Below are 17,667 nucleotides of genomic sequence, written 5' to 3'. Positions count from 1 at the left end.
TAATTATGGCTACTTCCGTTGCTATGGCAGAATTTTCAGGAATTGGATCATTCAGTGATTTAAGAATAAGTATCGGAGCGTTGTCATTTACATCAGTGATATCTATCATAATTTTGGCAGTAGATGCTAAACCAGGACCATCTTTAGCCTGCAATCTCATTTCATATGTAGATTCTTCTTCATAATCAATATTACCCTGTACTGTGATTTGACCAGTATTCTTGTTAATGGAAAATATATTTGCTGCTGTCTCGGATATCCGACTAAACTCATAACTGACTTCCCCGTTCACGCCCTCATCAGCGTCTGTAGCTCTCACTGTAACTACTTCTGCACCCAGCGGTGCGTTTTCAGACAGAGTGACCTTATACACAGCCTGACTAAACACCGGGGTGTTGTCATTAGCATCCAGCACATTGATGTGGATCACTGCAGTACCAGACCTCTGTGGAGAGCCTCCATCAGTCGCAGTCAATAATAAATCTATTTCCTTCCTCTGTTCACGATCCAGCTCTTTTTCCAGAACAAGTTCCGCGGATTTTCCTCCCTCCGCGTTTTCTTTCACCGACAAAATAAAATGATCATTTCTTTCGAGTGAATATCCTTGAACCGCGTTCTGGCCGACATCAGAGTCGTGAGCTTCATCCAAAGGAAAACGTTCTCCTGTATCAGCTGATTCCCGAATGTCAAATATAATCCGATCGTTCGGAAATCTCGGCGCGTTGTCGTTTATATCCTGAATCTGCAGTGAAATGCGATGCACATCAAGAGGATTTTCCAACACAAGCTCATAATTAAGAATGCAAGACATTTTGGACCCACAGAGCTTCTCTCGGTCTATTGTTTCCGCCACGATCAGATTTCCACTCAGATTAATGTCACAGTAGCGTTTAGTGCTGCCTTCTTTCTCTATTCGAGCTTTACGAGCAGATAATCGTTTCACATCAAGACCGAGATCCTTTGCTATATTTCCGATCACATATTGTTGCTTCGTTTCTTCCGGCAATGTGTAGCTCAAATCTCCGCGGACAGCGCGAATGATGATGCAAACCCAAACCAGAAGATAAAGGATCGAAAATGAAGACATCTTCTTTTCCAATCTCATAATCAACAAAAGCATTTGCTAATTCAGTTCATCTGTTCTGAAATACCATCCACAACAAATATAAGCTTCTGCAACAATGGGTTTCGGTCTCAGGGAAAGCTCGAATATGACTCGGATTGGGTGGGGATATTTACTTTTGATCCCTCGGTATACAGCGACCCTCTGAGTATATTTGGAGTATTTCAGTTTATTCTTTCCTCTCTTCTTGTCCACATCCTTCACCTCATTGCTGTACGTTTAACTTTGTTTTCGTACATGAGACACGTATATCTGAGATAGATAGATAGATAGATAGATAGATAGATAGATAGATATTAATCAACAACTACTAAAAAACAAAAGGTACTCAAGGATACTGTTTATATTATACTTGGTGTAAATTCAGAAATCAATTAGGTTCATTTAATACATTCTCTGGCCGGCAGTGTGATATTCTCCATTTTAGCAAAATCTCACAAAAACAGAAAGAAAAAAATCCACCATCTACAATATTACCGGAGCATACACAGTATATTAAAAGCATCAAATGCTGTTTGACAAAGCATCATAACTGACAAGTTTAAATCAGTTTACTTTTACTAAGCAAGTGATCGAATTAACAAAAAAAAAAAAAAAACCGGGGGGTGGGGGGATGATGAACTTCAAAGAACATCCATAAAACACCTCGAGTGAAAGTTAACATTTGAATATTCAAGGATAACAAAGTTGGGTTTTTTTTTTCCAAAAAAGCAGCAGAAAAAAATCTTCCTGGTCTCCTCAAGCTCTAGTTCCAAGGTTCGAGCGCAGTTATCAGGAAAACAAATAAACAAGAACAACATAATGATCAGATGTTCACACAATCACACTCAGGTCCCTTTGCAGCATTCATGACCAAGACATTTTGCTGATTCAGCTCTAAAGATGGAACAGACACTCATGTGGACATGGGGAATACAGTTATCTGCATCCAGATATAATAGGTTGTAGAATATTGTAATGTATATTTTTCCTATGATGTATTTTATTAAGTACACATTTTCCGACCTCAGCCTAATCTCCTGTCTTGTGAAATGTAATTAAACTTTCCATTAAAATCTCATATTGGGCTGTTCTCACTGGGAGTGTTTCCTCTGTTAATTAATTAATTAATTAATTAATTAATTAATTAATTAATTAATTAATTAATTAATTAATTTTTAGAAAACTGTAATACGAAATACAGAGCTTTCTTCCACACCATATTACCTTCTTCATATTCCATCAACTCAGCAAATGTCACAATAAAATAATCCTTTTTAATGAGGAGTACATTGCAATAATGTCTTTTCCATCCATCTATACAAATGTGCAATACCTCACTCCATAATGTGAAACGCAACACATTCACCTCAGGACTGTGCACCTTACACACAACACATACACCTCAGGACTGTGCACCTTACACACAGCACATACACCTCAAGCCTGTGCACCTTTCACACAGCACATACACCTCAAGCCTGTGCACCTTACACACAGCACATACACCTCAAGTCTGTGCACCTTACACACAGCACATACACCTCAAGTCTGTGCACCTTACACTCAGCACATACACCTCAAGTCTGTGCACCTTACCTTACCTTGCAATACTTCATAATGTGTAATATTTTTATCTTTTAATGTGACTTTCTCGTGCAATAATTTATAATGTGACTGTCTCTGTGCAAAACTTTATATATGCAATACCTCACTCCATAATGTGTAACACAACACATACACCTCAGACTGTGCACCTTAACCCTCCCCCCTTTTTCCTCCCACCCTTCCACTCTCTCTCTCTCTCTCTCTCTCTCTCTCTCTCTCTCTCTCTCCATGCAGTTTGCACTGTTATTGGAGATGCTTTAAATCTCATTGTACATGCGTATAGTGACAATAAAGGCATTCTATTCTATTCTATTCTATTCTATTCTATTCTACAAAGCCGCTGTTAACGCTGTCCACCAGAGTGTGGTGCTGAAACAAACTTCTGAATGACAGACAAGAGTAGACTAACGAGCATACACGGAAAGATAATATTCTCCGATGACACAAAGAAATATTTTTAATGTGAGAACAGATTCTATGGTTTATTTTTGTTTTATCTATATCAAAAAATATCAGGTCTCTACATCCAGGGCATTAAAATTAAAGTATATAATTAAAAAAAGATAAAGCATATTAAACAATGTAATAGAGCAAAGAAAGGCATCATTTGCAATTAAGCTTTGAGGTGAACTGTATTAACCTTCCCTTTTTTGGGATAAAAGAATATGTTGCGTAGGTATAAACCTTGTCTCATATGAGTCTGTTTTTGCAAGGTAAATAAAATAAGTAACAAGAACAATCATTGACACCAGGAAAAAAAGGGAAAAAGCATAAATGCATGAGTCTGATTTTTGATTGAGGACTAATATATTGTTATTCATCTTACCTCAACTAGTTCTTCCACATCAAAAATGTTGCTTGTATTTGAAACAGCTGGACTCTTCTTCAGAGTTCCACCAGCAGACAGAGTGCTATCATTGTAAGATGTGATGAACTTGAAGTCACTGGTGCGTGATCCTGTTGTTAGATACGTGTCATAATTGTAAGAACTGTGGAGAGTTCCAGCTCCCTCCACCTCTGCATAGTTGGGAGGGAGATACGTGCTGGGAATGGTGACTGCTCCATCAAACAACAGTCTGGGCTTTCTCCTGTGGCAAAACCTCACAGCCAGGATCAGAATAATGAAGGTCAGGAAGAAGGTGGACACGGAAACGAGCGCAATAATCAAATAAAAAGTCAGTTTGGAATTGCTCTCCTCATAAGATGTGTCTTTAAGTTCTGGAACTTCAGCAAGATTATCAGAAATAAGTAAATATACAGAACAGGTAGCAGAGAGAGGTGGCTGTCCATTATCTTTCACCGAGATAATGAGGTTCTGTTTCATGCTGTCAGATTCAGTAATGTCCCTCTGAGCCCTGATCTCTCCACTATGGACACCGATAGTGAAAAGTCCCGGATCAGTAGATTTGACAATCTGATACGACAGCCACGCATTCTGTCCAGAGTCGGCATCCACAGCAATCACTTTGGAGACCAGAGATCCAGAGAGAGCAGCTTTAGGGACCATCTCAGTCATGAAAGACTTTCCCTCTGGAGCAGGGTATAATATCTGTGGAGAGTTATCATTCTCATCTGAGATGAACACACTCACAGTCACGTTGCTGCTGAGTGGAGGAGAACCATTGTCTCTGGCTACAACCTGGACTTTAAAGTTTCTGAACTTTTCATAGTCAAATGACCTCACAGAATGGATCACTCCTGAATCTGAGTTAATGGATAAAAAGGAGGACACTGCAACACCGTTTATCTCACTGGGCACCAGAGAATACAGCACTGTACCGTTCTGCCTCCAGTCTGGGTCTCTTGCGCTAACAGAACTTATAGAGGTTCCTGGTTTGTTATTTTCCGTTACATATGCAGTGTAGGATTGCTGTTCAAATACAGGAGGATTGTCGTTGATATCTGAGACAGATAGATGAATTGTCATTGATGTTGATAAAGGTGGAGATCCTCCGTCAGTAGCTGTGATTGTGATGTTATAATCTGATTCTGTCTCTCGGTCTAATAAACTTATTGTTACCAATGAAAAGTAGTTTTTGATTGATGGGTTTAATTTAAAAGGAACATTTTCCTGAATGGAGCATTTGACTTTTCGATTATCTCCCGAATCTTTATCCTGAATATTTATAATGGCCACTTCAGTGTCTATGATGCTGTTCTCAGGAATTGGATCATTTAGTGATTTAAGAATAATTCTCGGAGAGTTGTCATTTACATCAGTGATATCTATCATAACTTTGGCAGTAGATGCTAAACCAGAACCATCTATGGCCTGCACTCTCATTTCATATGATTTTTCTTCTTCATAATCAATATTTCCCTGTACTGTTATTTGACCAGTTATCTTGTCAATGGAAAATAATTTTGCAGCTTTATCATATATTCGACTAAACTCATAACTGACTTCTCCGTTCACGCCCTCATCAGCGTCTGTAGCTCTCACTGTAACTACTTCTGCACCCAGCGGTGCGTTTTCAGACAGAGTGACCTTATACACAGCCTGACTAAACACCGGGGTGTTGTCATTAGCATCCAGCACGTTGATGTGGATCACTGCAGTACCAGACCTCTGTGGAGAGCCTCCATCAGTCGCAGTCAATAATAAATCTATTTCCTTCCTCTGTTCACGATCCAGCTCTTTTTCCAGAACAAGCTCTGCGGATTTTCCTCCCTCCGCGTTTTCTTTCACTGACAAAATAAAATGATCATTTCTTTCGAGTGAATATCCTTGAACCGCGTTCTGGCCGACATCAGAGTCGTGAGCTTCATCCAAAGGAAAACGTTCTCCTTTATCGGTTGATTCCATCATATTAAATGTAATCCGACCTTTAGGAAATCTCGGCGCGTTGTCGTTTATATCCTGAATCTGCAGTGAAATGCGATGCACATCAAGAGGATTTTCCAACACAAGCTCATAATTAAGAATGCAAGAAATTTTCGGTCCACAGAGCTCCTCTCGGTCTATTGTTTCCGCCACGATCAGATTTCCACTCAGATTAATGTCGCAGTACCGTTTCACGCTGTCCTCAGTCTCCACCCGAGCTTTACGAACAGATAATCGTTTCACATCAAGTCCGAGATCCTTTGCTATATTTCCGATCACATATTGTTGCTTCGTTTCTTCCGGGAATGTGTAGCTCAAATCTCCGCGGACAGCGCGAATAAAGAGGCAAAAATAAATCCAGAGATCCAGTGAAGCAAACAAATTCATTTTCTTTTCCATTTTGCAACGGCCTTAATAACGAGACCTGGACTGATTAATGTTAGTTTTCATTAAATATTTCAAGAATATCGTCTATAAAACCGTTTGTAACAATCCTCCTCGACGGTATGGAATGCCAGAATATATCTATTTTTTAAAAATGGGTGGAGAGCTGTGATTTTAGATCTCTTGTTAAACAGCGACCCTTTGGGGATTTTTATTATTATTGCAGTTTTGATTTTTCTTGTACTATTTTATCCAAACGTATTTTCAGAAGCGTACAAGAAAGAAAGAAAGAAAGAAAGAAAGAAAGAAAGAAAGAAAGAAAAGCAGGTGATATGATAAAAGAAAACTTTATATTCATGTACATAATTCAAGTTAAAATTTCGGAAGAAAGAGGTTTACTGTGGGCAACAAACAAACACCATGATACCGTGTGAATGAAACCTGAAAAAAAAAAACACTCAGGGTGTCACGAACAGCACACCTGCTTCATTTGAAACAAATTCAGTGGATCAATTGCTCGTCAATGAAGTGCAGTTTAACATTTGGAAATTATTTTATTTTGTAGGGAATCAATTGATACAGTTTCAGGTTTGATCAGGAGCTGACATTTTCCAAAACCTTCGGTCCAGTAAATCATCTGCAGTGTTGAAATTTTCAGAAAACAAAAATCAGGACAAGTCAAATGCCTCAACAAAGATGCCATAAACAGCACAAACAACATCGAGGCCCTGCAGCTATATCCTACATAACATATGGAATCATTGCAGATATGGAACAACATAATATTTGGAAAGCAAGAACACCTGGATATAACTCGAAAACTTCATGGACAGCACTTGGGATGAATTTCCTATATATACGTCTCTTGGTTTTGCATATAATATGATTGCAATTCAAATGAGCCAAATATACCAACATGACAAAAGCAAAATCTTTAATTTATGCATTATATCAGTAATATAATGTGGCAGCACACACAGTTGCAGCAGCTCAGTGTCTTTGCTGTCGGTGCCATATATGGCTGTTTTTGTACATGACGTTTATTGTTTTGTGTATGTTCTGTCAGGTGAATAACATCTACTGCCAGCATGATCTCCTCAAGATCGGACTTTGTTATGAACGATGCGTAACAAGAGAGTTCCTACACACACACACACACAAGATTCCAGTGGAGTTAGCGAGGAGCCCCGCCTCTCCATGGATTACCATCCCAGCAGGGAGGAGGCGCATGCGGCATAGAAAGAGGAGGCAAAAGTGAGGCTGCAGGGCTGGCGGGCTAGTCAGGCTACAGAGGCAGCCATTCAAACCACCGCTTCCCAGCCTATTTCTCATGAATGCCAGATCCCTCACGAACAAAATGGATGAATTGAGGCTACAGACTGCAGCGAACAACACTGTGAAGGATTCGTGCATTTTGCTTATCACAGAGACCTGGCTTCACCAATCCATCCTGGATTCTGCCATTGAGCTAGCAGGCTACACCACACAGTGCCATGACAGAACAGCAGACTCCGGTAAGAGCAGAGGAGGGGGGCTCTGTGTGCACGTGAACAACACCTGGTGTACCAACACAGTGATTGTAGACAGTCACTGCTCTTCAGATTTAGAATATCTGACTGTTAAATGCAGGCCCTTTTATCTTCCAAGGGAGTTCACTGTGATCTTGATAACAGCTGTTTATATACCACCAGATGCTAATGCTAGCTCAGCTATCAGACTTTTGCATGGAAACATCACCAACAAGCAGAACACATATCCTGACGCCGTGAATATAATAGCAGGGGATTTTAATCATGCGGACTTAAAGGCAGCACTCCTGAAAGTCCACCAGCATGTTAAATGTTCTACAAGGGGAGATAACACCCTGGGCAAGGTTTTCTCTAACATCAAACTGGGCTCCAGGGCCAGACCACTACCACACCTGGGCCAGTCCGGCCACCTGTCGTTGCTTTTAATCCCTGCATATGCCCCCCTCAGGAAAACTGCTCCTACTATCACTATGACTGTTGCCACATGGCCGGAGGGTGCCTCCCAGCAACTACAGGATTGCTTTGAGAGGACCAACTGGGGGGTCTTTGAACATCAGGACCCAGAGGTGTTCACAGACAGTGTCCTATGCGACATTAAGAACTGTATAGACATTGTCACGGTGGACAAATGCATCTGGGTCTACCCCAATCAGAAGCCCTGGATGACACGAGAGGTCCAGCAGCTACTAAAAGAGAGGAACACCACCTGGTGGTCTGGCAACAAAGATCTCTGCAGCACAGATCGAGCCAACTTAAAGAGGGGCATCAGAAAGGCCAAGGCAGACTACAGGAGGAGGATAGAGGACCATCTGAGCAGTAACAACAGCAGGCGGGTGTGGCAGGGAATCCAGCATCTGACCAACTACAGGACCAACCTTGGAGCTGCTGAAGGTGACCCAGCACTGGCAGAGGAGCTGAACACCTTCTTTGCCCACTTTGAAGTCACAGCACCAGAGTAGGTACCGCTACACCATACGGCATACAGCAGTGTAAACCTCACAATTGAAGAGCATGAGGTGAGGCGCACGCTGCGGGCCGTCAACCCGAGGAAGGCGGCTGGTCCTGATGGCGTCCCGGGACATGTGCTGAAGGACTGCAGATCAGCTGGCTGGAATCTTCACAAAGATCTTCAACCAGTCCCTGGCACAGTCCACTGTCTCACCCTGCCTTAAATCCTCAATTATAGACCCCTGCCCAAGAAGCCTCATATTTCTAGCCTCAATGACGACCGATCAGTGGCACTCACCCCAGTGGTGATGAAGTGCTTTGAAAAACTGGTCTGTAGTCACATCACAGCAGCCCTGCCCCACAGCCTTGACTCCCACCAGTTTGCCTACAGAGCGAATCGATCCACAGAGGACACCATAGCCATAGCACTCCATACTGCACTATTACACCTGGAGCAGCAGGGGAGCTATGTGCAGATGCTCTTTATGGATTATAGCTCTGCATTCAACACCATCCTCCGTCACAAGCTAGTGGTCAAACTGGGGGACCTGGGGCTTCCACACACTATCTGCATGTGGATCAATAGCTTCCTCTCTGATCTCAGACAGAGGGTTAGAGTGGGCCGCTACACATCCATGGCCCTAAGCCTCAGTACCGGTTCCCCCCAGGGCTGTATGCTGAGTCCCTTGCTGTACTCCCTCTACACACATGACTGCTCCCCTTTCCATCACAGTAACACCATGGTGAAGTTTGTGGATGACACCACAGTGGTGGGGCTTATCCCTGGGAGGGGGGGGGGGATGAGTGTGCCTACAGAGATGAGGTGGAGTGGCTGTCAACGTGGTGTAGAGCCAACAACCTGCTCCTCAAAACATCAAAGACCAAAGAACTCATCATAGACTTCAGGAGAAAGAAAACAGAGGTACCACCACTAATCATCAATGGGGACTGTGTAGAGAGGGTGGCAGACTTCTGATTCCTGGGAGTCCACATCGAGGAGAGCCTATCCTGGAGCGTGAACACCTCTGAGCTGCTGAAAAAGGCCCTGCAGAGACTGTATTTCCTGAGAATACTCAGGAGGAACAACATCACACAAAGACTGCTGGTATCCTTCTAGCGTGCCTCCATTGAGAACATACTAATATACTGCATGTGTGTATGGTACGCCAGCTGCACAGCGGTTCAGAGGAAGGCGCTCCAGAGGGTCATCAACACCACCCAAAAGATCGTTGGCTGCCCTCTTCCCACACTGGAGGAACTACACAGTTCTCATTGTCTCAAAAAAGCCCAGAACAATAAAAAAGACACCGACCATCCGGGTCACTCCCTGTTTGAATTGCTGCCTTCAGGCAGATGGTACAGATCAATCCATGCAAGGACAAATACACTCAGACACAGTTTTTATCCAACTGCAATAATAACCCTCAATGCTGCTAAATAATGTGCAATACAAAGCCTGACTGTGAAATAGACCGATGTAATGACAGAAAGTATGCATGTCTGCAGATGTATGTTCATATGGTTACTGTCTGTCCATACTGTCTTTTTTTTGATGACTGGGTGTGTTCATAATGACAGGAAGTATGCATGTGTGTAGATGTATGTTCATATGACAAATGTGTGTCTGTACTGTCTTTTTTTGCAAAGACTGGGTGTGTTTGACTGTGTGTTCATGTATGCTGCTAATACTGTTACATGTTTTCTATGTATTCTTTTGAACTTAAATTATATTTTAGAGACTCAATGAATGAGGCACTGACTGGAGAGCACTTTAAATTTCGTTGTACTTGTGACAATGATAATAAAGACCTATTCTATTATAGAGGAAAGGACCATTAAAAACCACACAGAGAACCAGTGTCAACTTTTAAATCAATATTTTGCAAAGCATAAAGTACTACATAATACATTCTAACCTCATGTCCATCATCACGTGTTGTTAATTATAATCAGATTAGCACCTAAAATCTCATCCTGGCTCTTCTTCAGAGTTCCACCAGCAGTCAGAGTGCAATAAGCAAATAAAAAGTCAGTTTGGAATTGCTCTACTCAAAATATGTGTCTTTGAGTTCTGGAACTTCAGCAAGATTATCAGAAATAAGTAAATATACAGAACAGGTAGCAGAGAGAGGTGGCTGTCCGTTATCTTTCACCGAGATAACGAGGTTCTGTTTCATGCTGTTGGAATCAGTAATGTCTCTCTGAGCCCTGATCTCTCCACTATGGACACCGATAGTGAAAAGTCCTGGATCACTAGATTTGACAATCTGATACGACAGCCACATGTTCTGTCCAGAGTCGGCATCCACAGCAATCACTTTGGAGACCAAAGAGCCAGAGAGAGCAGCTTTAGGGACCATCTTGGTCATGAAAGACTTTCCCTCTGGAGCAGGGTATAATATCTGTGGAGAGTTATCATTCTCATCTGAGATGAACACACTCACAGTCACATTGCTGCTGAGTGGAGGAGAACCATTGTCTCTGGCTACAACCTGGACTTGAAAGTTTCTGAACTTTTCATAGTCAAATGATCTCACAGCATGGATCACTCCTGAATCTGAGTTAATGGATAAAAAGGAGGACACTGCAACACTGTTTATCTCACTGGGCACCAGAGAATACAGCACTGTACCATTCTGCCTCCAGTCTGGGTCTCTTGCACTAACAGAACTAATAGAGGTTCCTGGTTTGTTATTTTCCATTACATACAGTATGCAGTGTAGTATTGCTGTGCAAATACAGGAGGATTGTTGTTGATACCTGAGACAGATAGATGAAATGTCATTGATGTTGATAAAGGTCGAGATCCTCCATCAGTAGCTGTGATTGTGATGTGATACTCTGATTGGGTCTCTCAATCAAATAAACTTATTTTTACCAGTGAAAAGTAGTTTTTGTTTGATGGGTTTAATTTAAAAGGAACATTTTCCTGAATGGAGCATCTGACTTTTCGATTATCTCCTGAATCGTTATCCTGAATATTTATAATGGCCACTTCAGCTCCTGTCACCGAATTCTCAGGAATTGGATCATTCAGTGATTTAAGAATAATTCTCAGAGCGTTGTCATTTACATCAGTGACATCTATCATAATTTTGGCAGTAGATGCTAAACCAGAACCATCTTTAGCTTGCACTCTCATTTCATATATCGATTCCTTTTCATAATCAATATTTCCCTGTACAGTTATTTGGCCAGTTCTCTTGTCAATGGAAAATATATTTGCTGCTGTCTCGGATATCTGACTAAACTCATAACTGACTTCCCTGTTCACGCCCTCATCAGCGTCTGTAGCTCTCACTGTAACTACTTCTGCACCCAGCAGTGCATTTTCAGAGAGAGTGACCTTATACACAGCCTGACTAAACACTGGGTTGTTGTCATTAGCATCCAGCACATTGATGTGGATCACTGCAGTACCAGACCTCTGTGGAGAGCCTTCATAAGTCGCAATCAATAATAAATCTATTTCCTTCCTCTGTTCACGATCAAGCTCTTTTTCCAGAACAAGCTCTGTGGATTTTCCTCCCTCCACATTTTCTTTCACTGACAAAATAAAATGATCATTTCTTTCGAGTGAATATCTTGAACCGCATTCTGGCCAACATCAGAGTCATGAGCTTCATCCAAAGGAAAACATTCTCCTTTATCAGATGATTCCAGAATGTCAAATATAATCCAATCATTCGGAAATCTCGGTGCATTGTCGTTTAAATCCTGAATCTGCAGTGAAATGCAATGCACATCAAGAGGCTTTTCCAACACAAGCTCATAATTAAGAATGCAAGATATTTTGGACCCACAGAGCTTCTCTCGGTCTATTCTTTTCGCCACGATCAGATTTCCATTCAGATTAATGTCGTAGTACCGTTAAGTGCTGCCTTCTGTCTCTATTTGAGCTTTACGAGCAGATAATCATTTCACATCAAGTCCGAGATCCTTTGTTACATTTCCGATCACATATTGTTGTTTAATTTCTTCCAGCAATGTGTAGCTCATATCTGCATGGACAGCGCAAATGATGATGCAAACCCAAGCCAGAAGATAAAGGATCAAAAATGAAGACATCTTCCTTTCCAATCTCTTTATCAACAAAAGCATGTGCTAATTCAGTTTATCTCATCTCATCTCATTATCTGTAGCCACTTTATCCTGTTCTACAGGGTTGCAGGCAAGCTGGAGCCTATCCCAGCTGACTACAGGCGAAAGGCAGGGTACACCCTGGACAAGTTGCCATGTCATCACAGGGCTGACACATAGACACAGACAACCATTCACACTCACACCTACAGTCAATTTAGAGTCACCAGTTAACCTAACCTGCATGTCTTTGGACTGTGGGGGAAACCGGAGCACCTGGAGGAAACCCACGTGGACACAGGGAGAACATGCAAACTCCGCACAGAAAGGCCCTTGCCAGTCATGGGGCTTGAACCCAGACCTTCTTGCTGTGAGGCGACAGCACTAACCACTACACCACCGTGCCGCCCCCTAATTCAGTTAATCTGTTCTGAAATACCATCCACAACAAATATGAGCTTCTGCAACAATGGGTCTCGGTTTCAGGGAAAGCTCGAATATGACTGGGATTGGGTGGGGATATTTACTTTTAATCCCTCGGTATACAGTGACCCTCTGAAAATATTTGGAGTATTTCAGTTTATTCTTTCCTCTCTTCTTGTCCACATCCTTCACCTCATTGCTATATGTTTAACTGTGTTTTTGTCCATCAGACATATATTTTATAGATAGATAGATAGATAGATAGATAGATAGATAGATAGATAGATAGATAGATAGATAGATAGATAGATAGATAGATAGATAATCAACAACTACTGCAAAAAACAAGGTACTCAAGGATACTGTTTATATTATACTTGGTGTAAATTCAGAAATCAATTAGTTTCATTAAATACATTCTCTGGCCGGCAGTGTGATATTCTCCATTTTAGCAGAATCTCACAAAAACAGAAAGAAAAAAAAATCCACCATCTACAATATAACCGGATCATACACAGTATATTAAAAGCATCAAACGCTGTTTGACAAAGCATCATAACTGTCAAGTTTAAATCAGTTTACTTTTACTAACCAAGTGATCGAATTAACAAACAAAAAAAAAAAACAGGGGGTGGGGGGATAATGAACTTCAAAGAACATCCGTGAAACAGCTCGAGTGAAAGTTATCTTTTGAATATTCAAAGATAACAAAGTTTGTTTTTTTTTTCAAAACAGCAGCAGAAAAAAATATGTATCTGCCTGGTCTCCTCAAGCTCTAGTTCCAAGGTTTGCACGCAGTTATCAGGAAAACAAACAAGAAGAACAACATAATGATCAGACTTTCACACAATCACACTCGGGTTCCTTTACAGCACTCATGACCAAGACATTTTGCTGATTCAGCTCAAAAGATGGAACAGACACCCATGTGGACATGGGGAATACAGTTATCTGCATGCAGATATAATAGGTTGTAGAATATTGTAACATATATTTTTCCTATGATGTATTTTAATATGTACACATTTTCTGACCTCAGCCTAATCTCCTCTCTTGTGAAATGTAATTAAACTTTCCATTAAAATATCATATTGGGCTGTTCTCACTGGGTGTATTTCCTCTGTTTATTTATTTATTTATTTATTTATTTTTAGAAAACTGTAATACCCAATACAGAGCATTCTTCCACAACATATTTTCTTCATATTCCATCAGCTCAACAAATGTCACAATAAAAGAATCCGTTTTAATGAAGAGTACATTGCAATAATGTCTTTTCCATCCATCTATACAAAGCAGCTCTTAACGCTGTCCACCAGTGTGTGGTGCTGAAACAGACTTGTTCTGAATTACAGACGAGTAGACTATCGAGCATACACGGAAAGATAATATTGTCCGATGGTCCAAAGAAATATTTTTTGATGTGAGAACAGATTCTATGGTTTATTTTTGTTTTATCTATATCAAAATATATCAGGTCTCTACATCCAGGGCATTAAAATTAAAATATATAATAAAAAAAGATGCATATTAAACAATGCAATAGAGCAAATAAAAGCATAATTTGCAATTAAGCTTTGAGGTAAACTACATTTATCTTCCCTGTTTTGGGATAAAAAATATGTTGCATAGATATAAACCTTGTCTCATATGAGTCTGTTTTTGCAAGGTAAATAAAATAAGTAACAAGAACAATCATTGACACCAGGAAAAAAGGGAAGAAGCACAAATGCATGATCCTGATTTTTGATTGAGGACTAATATATTGTTATTCATCTTACCTGAACTAGTTCTTCCACATCAAAAATGTTGCTTGTATTTGAAACATCTGGACTCTTCTTCAGAGTTCCACCAGCAGTCAGAGTGCTGTCATTGTAAGATGTGATGAACTTGAAGTCACTGGTGCGTGATCCTGTTGTTAGATACGTGTCATAATTGTAAGAACTGTGGAGAGTTCCAGCTCCCTCCACCTCTGCATAGTTGGGAGGGAGATACGTGCTGGGAATGGCAACTGCTCCATCAAACAACAGTCTAGGCTTTCTCCTATGGCAAAACCTCACAGCCAGGATCAGAATAATGAAGGTCAGGAAGAAGGTGGACAAGGAAACGAGCGCGATGATCAAATAAAAAGTCAGTTTGGAATTGCTCTCCTCATAAAATGCCTCTTTGAGTTCTGGAACTTCAGCAAGATTATCAGAAATAAGTAAATATACAGAACAGGTAGCAGAGAGAGGTGGCTGTCCATTATCTTTCACCGAGATAACGAGGCTCTGTTTCATGCTGTCGGATTCAGTAATGTCCCTCTGAGCCCTGATCTCTCCACTATGGACACCGATAGTGAAAAGTCCTGGATCAGTAGATTTGACAATCTGATACGACAGCCACGCATTCTGTCCAGAGTCGGCATCCACAGCAATCACTTTGGAGACCAGAGAGCCAGAGAGAGCAGCTTTAGGGACCATCTCAGTCATGAAAGACTTCCCCTCTGGAGCAGGGTATAATATCTGTGGAGAGTTATCATTCTCATCTGAGATGAACACACTCACAGTCACGTTGCTGCTGAGTGGAGGAGAACCATTGTCTCTGGCTACAACCTGGACTTTAAAGTTTCTGAACTTTTCATAGTCAAATGACCTCACAGCATGAATCACTCCTGAATCTGAGTTAATGGATAAAAAGGAGGACACTGCAACACCATTTATCTCACTGGGCACCAGAGAATACAGCACTGTACCATTCTGCCTCCAGTCTGGGTCTCTTGCACTAACAGAACTAATAGAGGTTCCTGGTTTGTTATTTTCCATTACATATGCAGTGTAGGATTGCTGTTCAAATACAGGAGGATTGTCGTTGATATCTGAGACAGACAGATGAATCGTCATTGATGTTGATAAAGGTGGAGATCCTCCATCAGTAGCTGTGATTGTGATGTTATAATTTGCTTCCTTCTCTCTGTCCAAGGTGCTAGTTGTTAGCAAAGTGAAATAATTCTTAATAGATTTGTTTAATTTGAAAGGAACATTTTCCTGAATGGAGCATCTGACTTTTCGATTATCTCCCGAATCGTTATCCTGAATATTTATAATGGCCACTTCAGTTCCTGTCACCGAATTCTCAGGAATTGGATCATTCAGTGATTTAAGAATAAGTCTCGGAGCGTTGTCATTTACATCAGTGATATCTATCATAATTTTGGCAGTAGATGCTAAACCAGGACCATCTTTAGCCTGCACTCTCATTTCATATGTAGATTCTTCTTCATAATCAATATTTCCATGTACTGTGATTTGACCACTTATGTTGTTAATCGAAAATAATTTTGCAGCTTTATCAGATATGCGACTAAACTCATAACTGACTTCCCCGTTCACGCCCTCATCAGCGTCTGTAGCTCTCACTGTAACTACTTCTGCACCCAGCGGTGCGTTTTCAGACAGAGTGACCTTATACACAGCCTGACTAAACACCGGGGTGTTGTCATTAGCATCCAGCACATTGATGTGGATCACTGCAGTACCAGACCTCTGTGGAGAGCCTCCATCAGTCGCAGTCAATAATAAATCTATTTCCTTCCCCTGTTCACGATCCAGCTCTTTTTCCAGAACAAGCTCTGCGGATTTTCCTCCCTCCGCGTTTTCTTTCACTGACAAAATAAAATGATCATTCCTTTCGAGTGAATATCCTTGAACCGCGTTCTGGCCGACATCAGAGTCGTGAGCTTCATCCAAAGGAAAACGTTCTCCTTTCACGGCTGATTCCCGAATATCAAACGTAATCCGACCTTTAGGAAATCTCGGCGCGTTGTCGTTTATATCCTGAATCTGCAGTGAAATGCGATGCACATCAAGAGGATTTTCCAACACAAGCTCATAATTAAGAATGCAAGAAATTTTCGGTCCACAGAGCTCCTCTCGGTCTATTGTTTCCGCCACGATCAGATTTCCACTCAGATTAATGTCGCAGTAGCGTTTAGTGCTGCCTTCTGTCTCTATTCGAGCTTTACGAGCAGATAATCGTTTCACATCAAGTCCGAGATCCTTTGCTATATTTCCAATCACATATTGACGCTTCGTTTCTTCCGGCAATGTGTAGCTCAAATCTCCGCGGACAGCGCGAATAAAGAGGCAAAAATAAATCCAGAGATCCAGTGAAGCAAACAAATTCATTTTCTTTTCCATTCTGAAACGCCCTGAATAACGAGACCTGAACTAATTAATATTAGCTTTCATTAAATATTTCCACAATGTAGTCTATAAAACCTTCTTTAACAATCCTTCTCGACAATGTGGAATGCTGAAATCTTTTAAAAAAAATTGGGTGGAGACCAGTGAGTTTAGATCTCTTGTTAAACAGCGACCCTTTGAGGATTTTTATTATGATTGCAGTTTAGATTTTTCTTTTGCGCGTTTTCTTCGAACGACTTTTCAGTTGCGTGAAAGAAAGAAAGAAAGAAAGAAAGAAAGAAAGAAAGAAAGAAAGAAAGAAAGAAAGAAAGAAAGAAAGAAAGAAAGAAAGAAAGAAGCAGGTTATATGACAACAGAAATCAAAATTTCATCTTGATGTATATTGTTATAATTAAAATTTAGGAATGCCTATATTCATTGTCACCCTTTTCCCCAAACACGATGAAAGCGTGCTGATAAAACCTTGCCAAAATATTCAGGTTGGCAGCAAACATCCGCCTGATTCATTTTATAACAAATATACTTCTAGCAAATTCACCTGATCAGTTGTTAGTCATTAAAGTGTGGTTTAACTTTTGAAATGTA

The 17,667-nt window shown here is 40.8% G+C and overlaps 2 protein-coding genes and 1 pseudogene across 3 annotated transcripts in view; all 3 read right to left on the bottom strand.

The window, feature by feature from the left end:
- LOC132873435 (protocadherin beta-15-like) overlaps window positions 1-5,994 on the bottom strand; it is a 246,338-nt gene extending 240,344 nt beyond the window's left edge. For both annotated transcript variants that reach the window (XM_060908997.1, XM_060909003.1), the window contains exon 1: window positions 3,537-5,994. In XM_060908997.1, coding sequence (XP_060764980.1) covers window positions 3,537-5,933 — 2,397 coding nt within the window. In that variant the 5' untranslated portion in view covers window positions 5,934-5,994. The remainder of the gene's footprint in view (window positions 1-3,536) is intronic.
- Window positions 5,995-10,398: 4,404 nt separating this feature from the next.
- LOC132873785 (protocadherin gamma-A12-like) lies at window positions 10,399-12,463 on the bottom strand (annotated as a pseudogene).
- A 1,269-nt stretch (window positions 12,464-13,732) lies between these two features.
- LOC132873784 (protocadherin beta-16-like) lies at window positions 13,733-17,076 on the bottom strand. The gene is made up of 2 exons (XM_060909587.1): window positions 14,680-17,076; window positions 13,733-13,849 (listed from the first exon to the last, which is right to left on the bottom strand). The coding sequence occupies exons 1-2, from the start codon at window positions 17,074-17,076 to the stop codon at window positions 13,733-13,735; spliced, it is 2,514 nt and encodes an 837-aa protein (XP_060765570.1).
- Window positions 17,077-17,667: the final 591 nt, after the last annotated feature.

The sequence above is a fragment of the Neoarius graeffei genome, chromosome 25 (assembly GCF_027579695.1).
Source record: "Neoarius graeffei isolate fNeoGra1 chromosome 25, fNeoGra1.pri, whole genome shotgun sequence".
NCBI lineage: Eukaryota > Metazoa > Chordata > Actinopteri > Siluriformes > Ariidae > Neoarius > Neoarius graeffei.
This window is presented reverse-complemented; position numbering and strand designations above follow the sequence as displayed.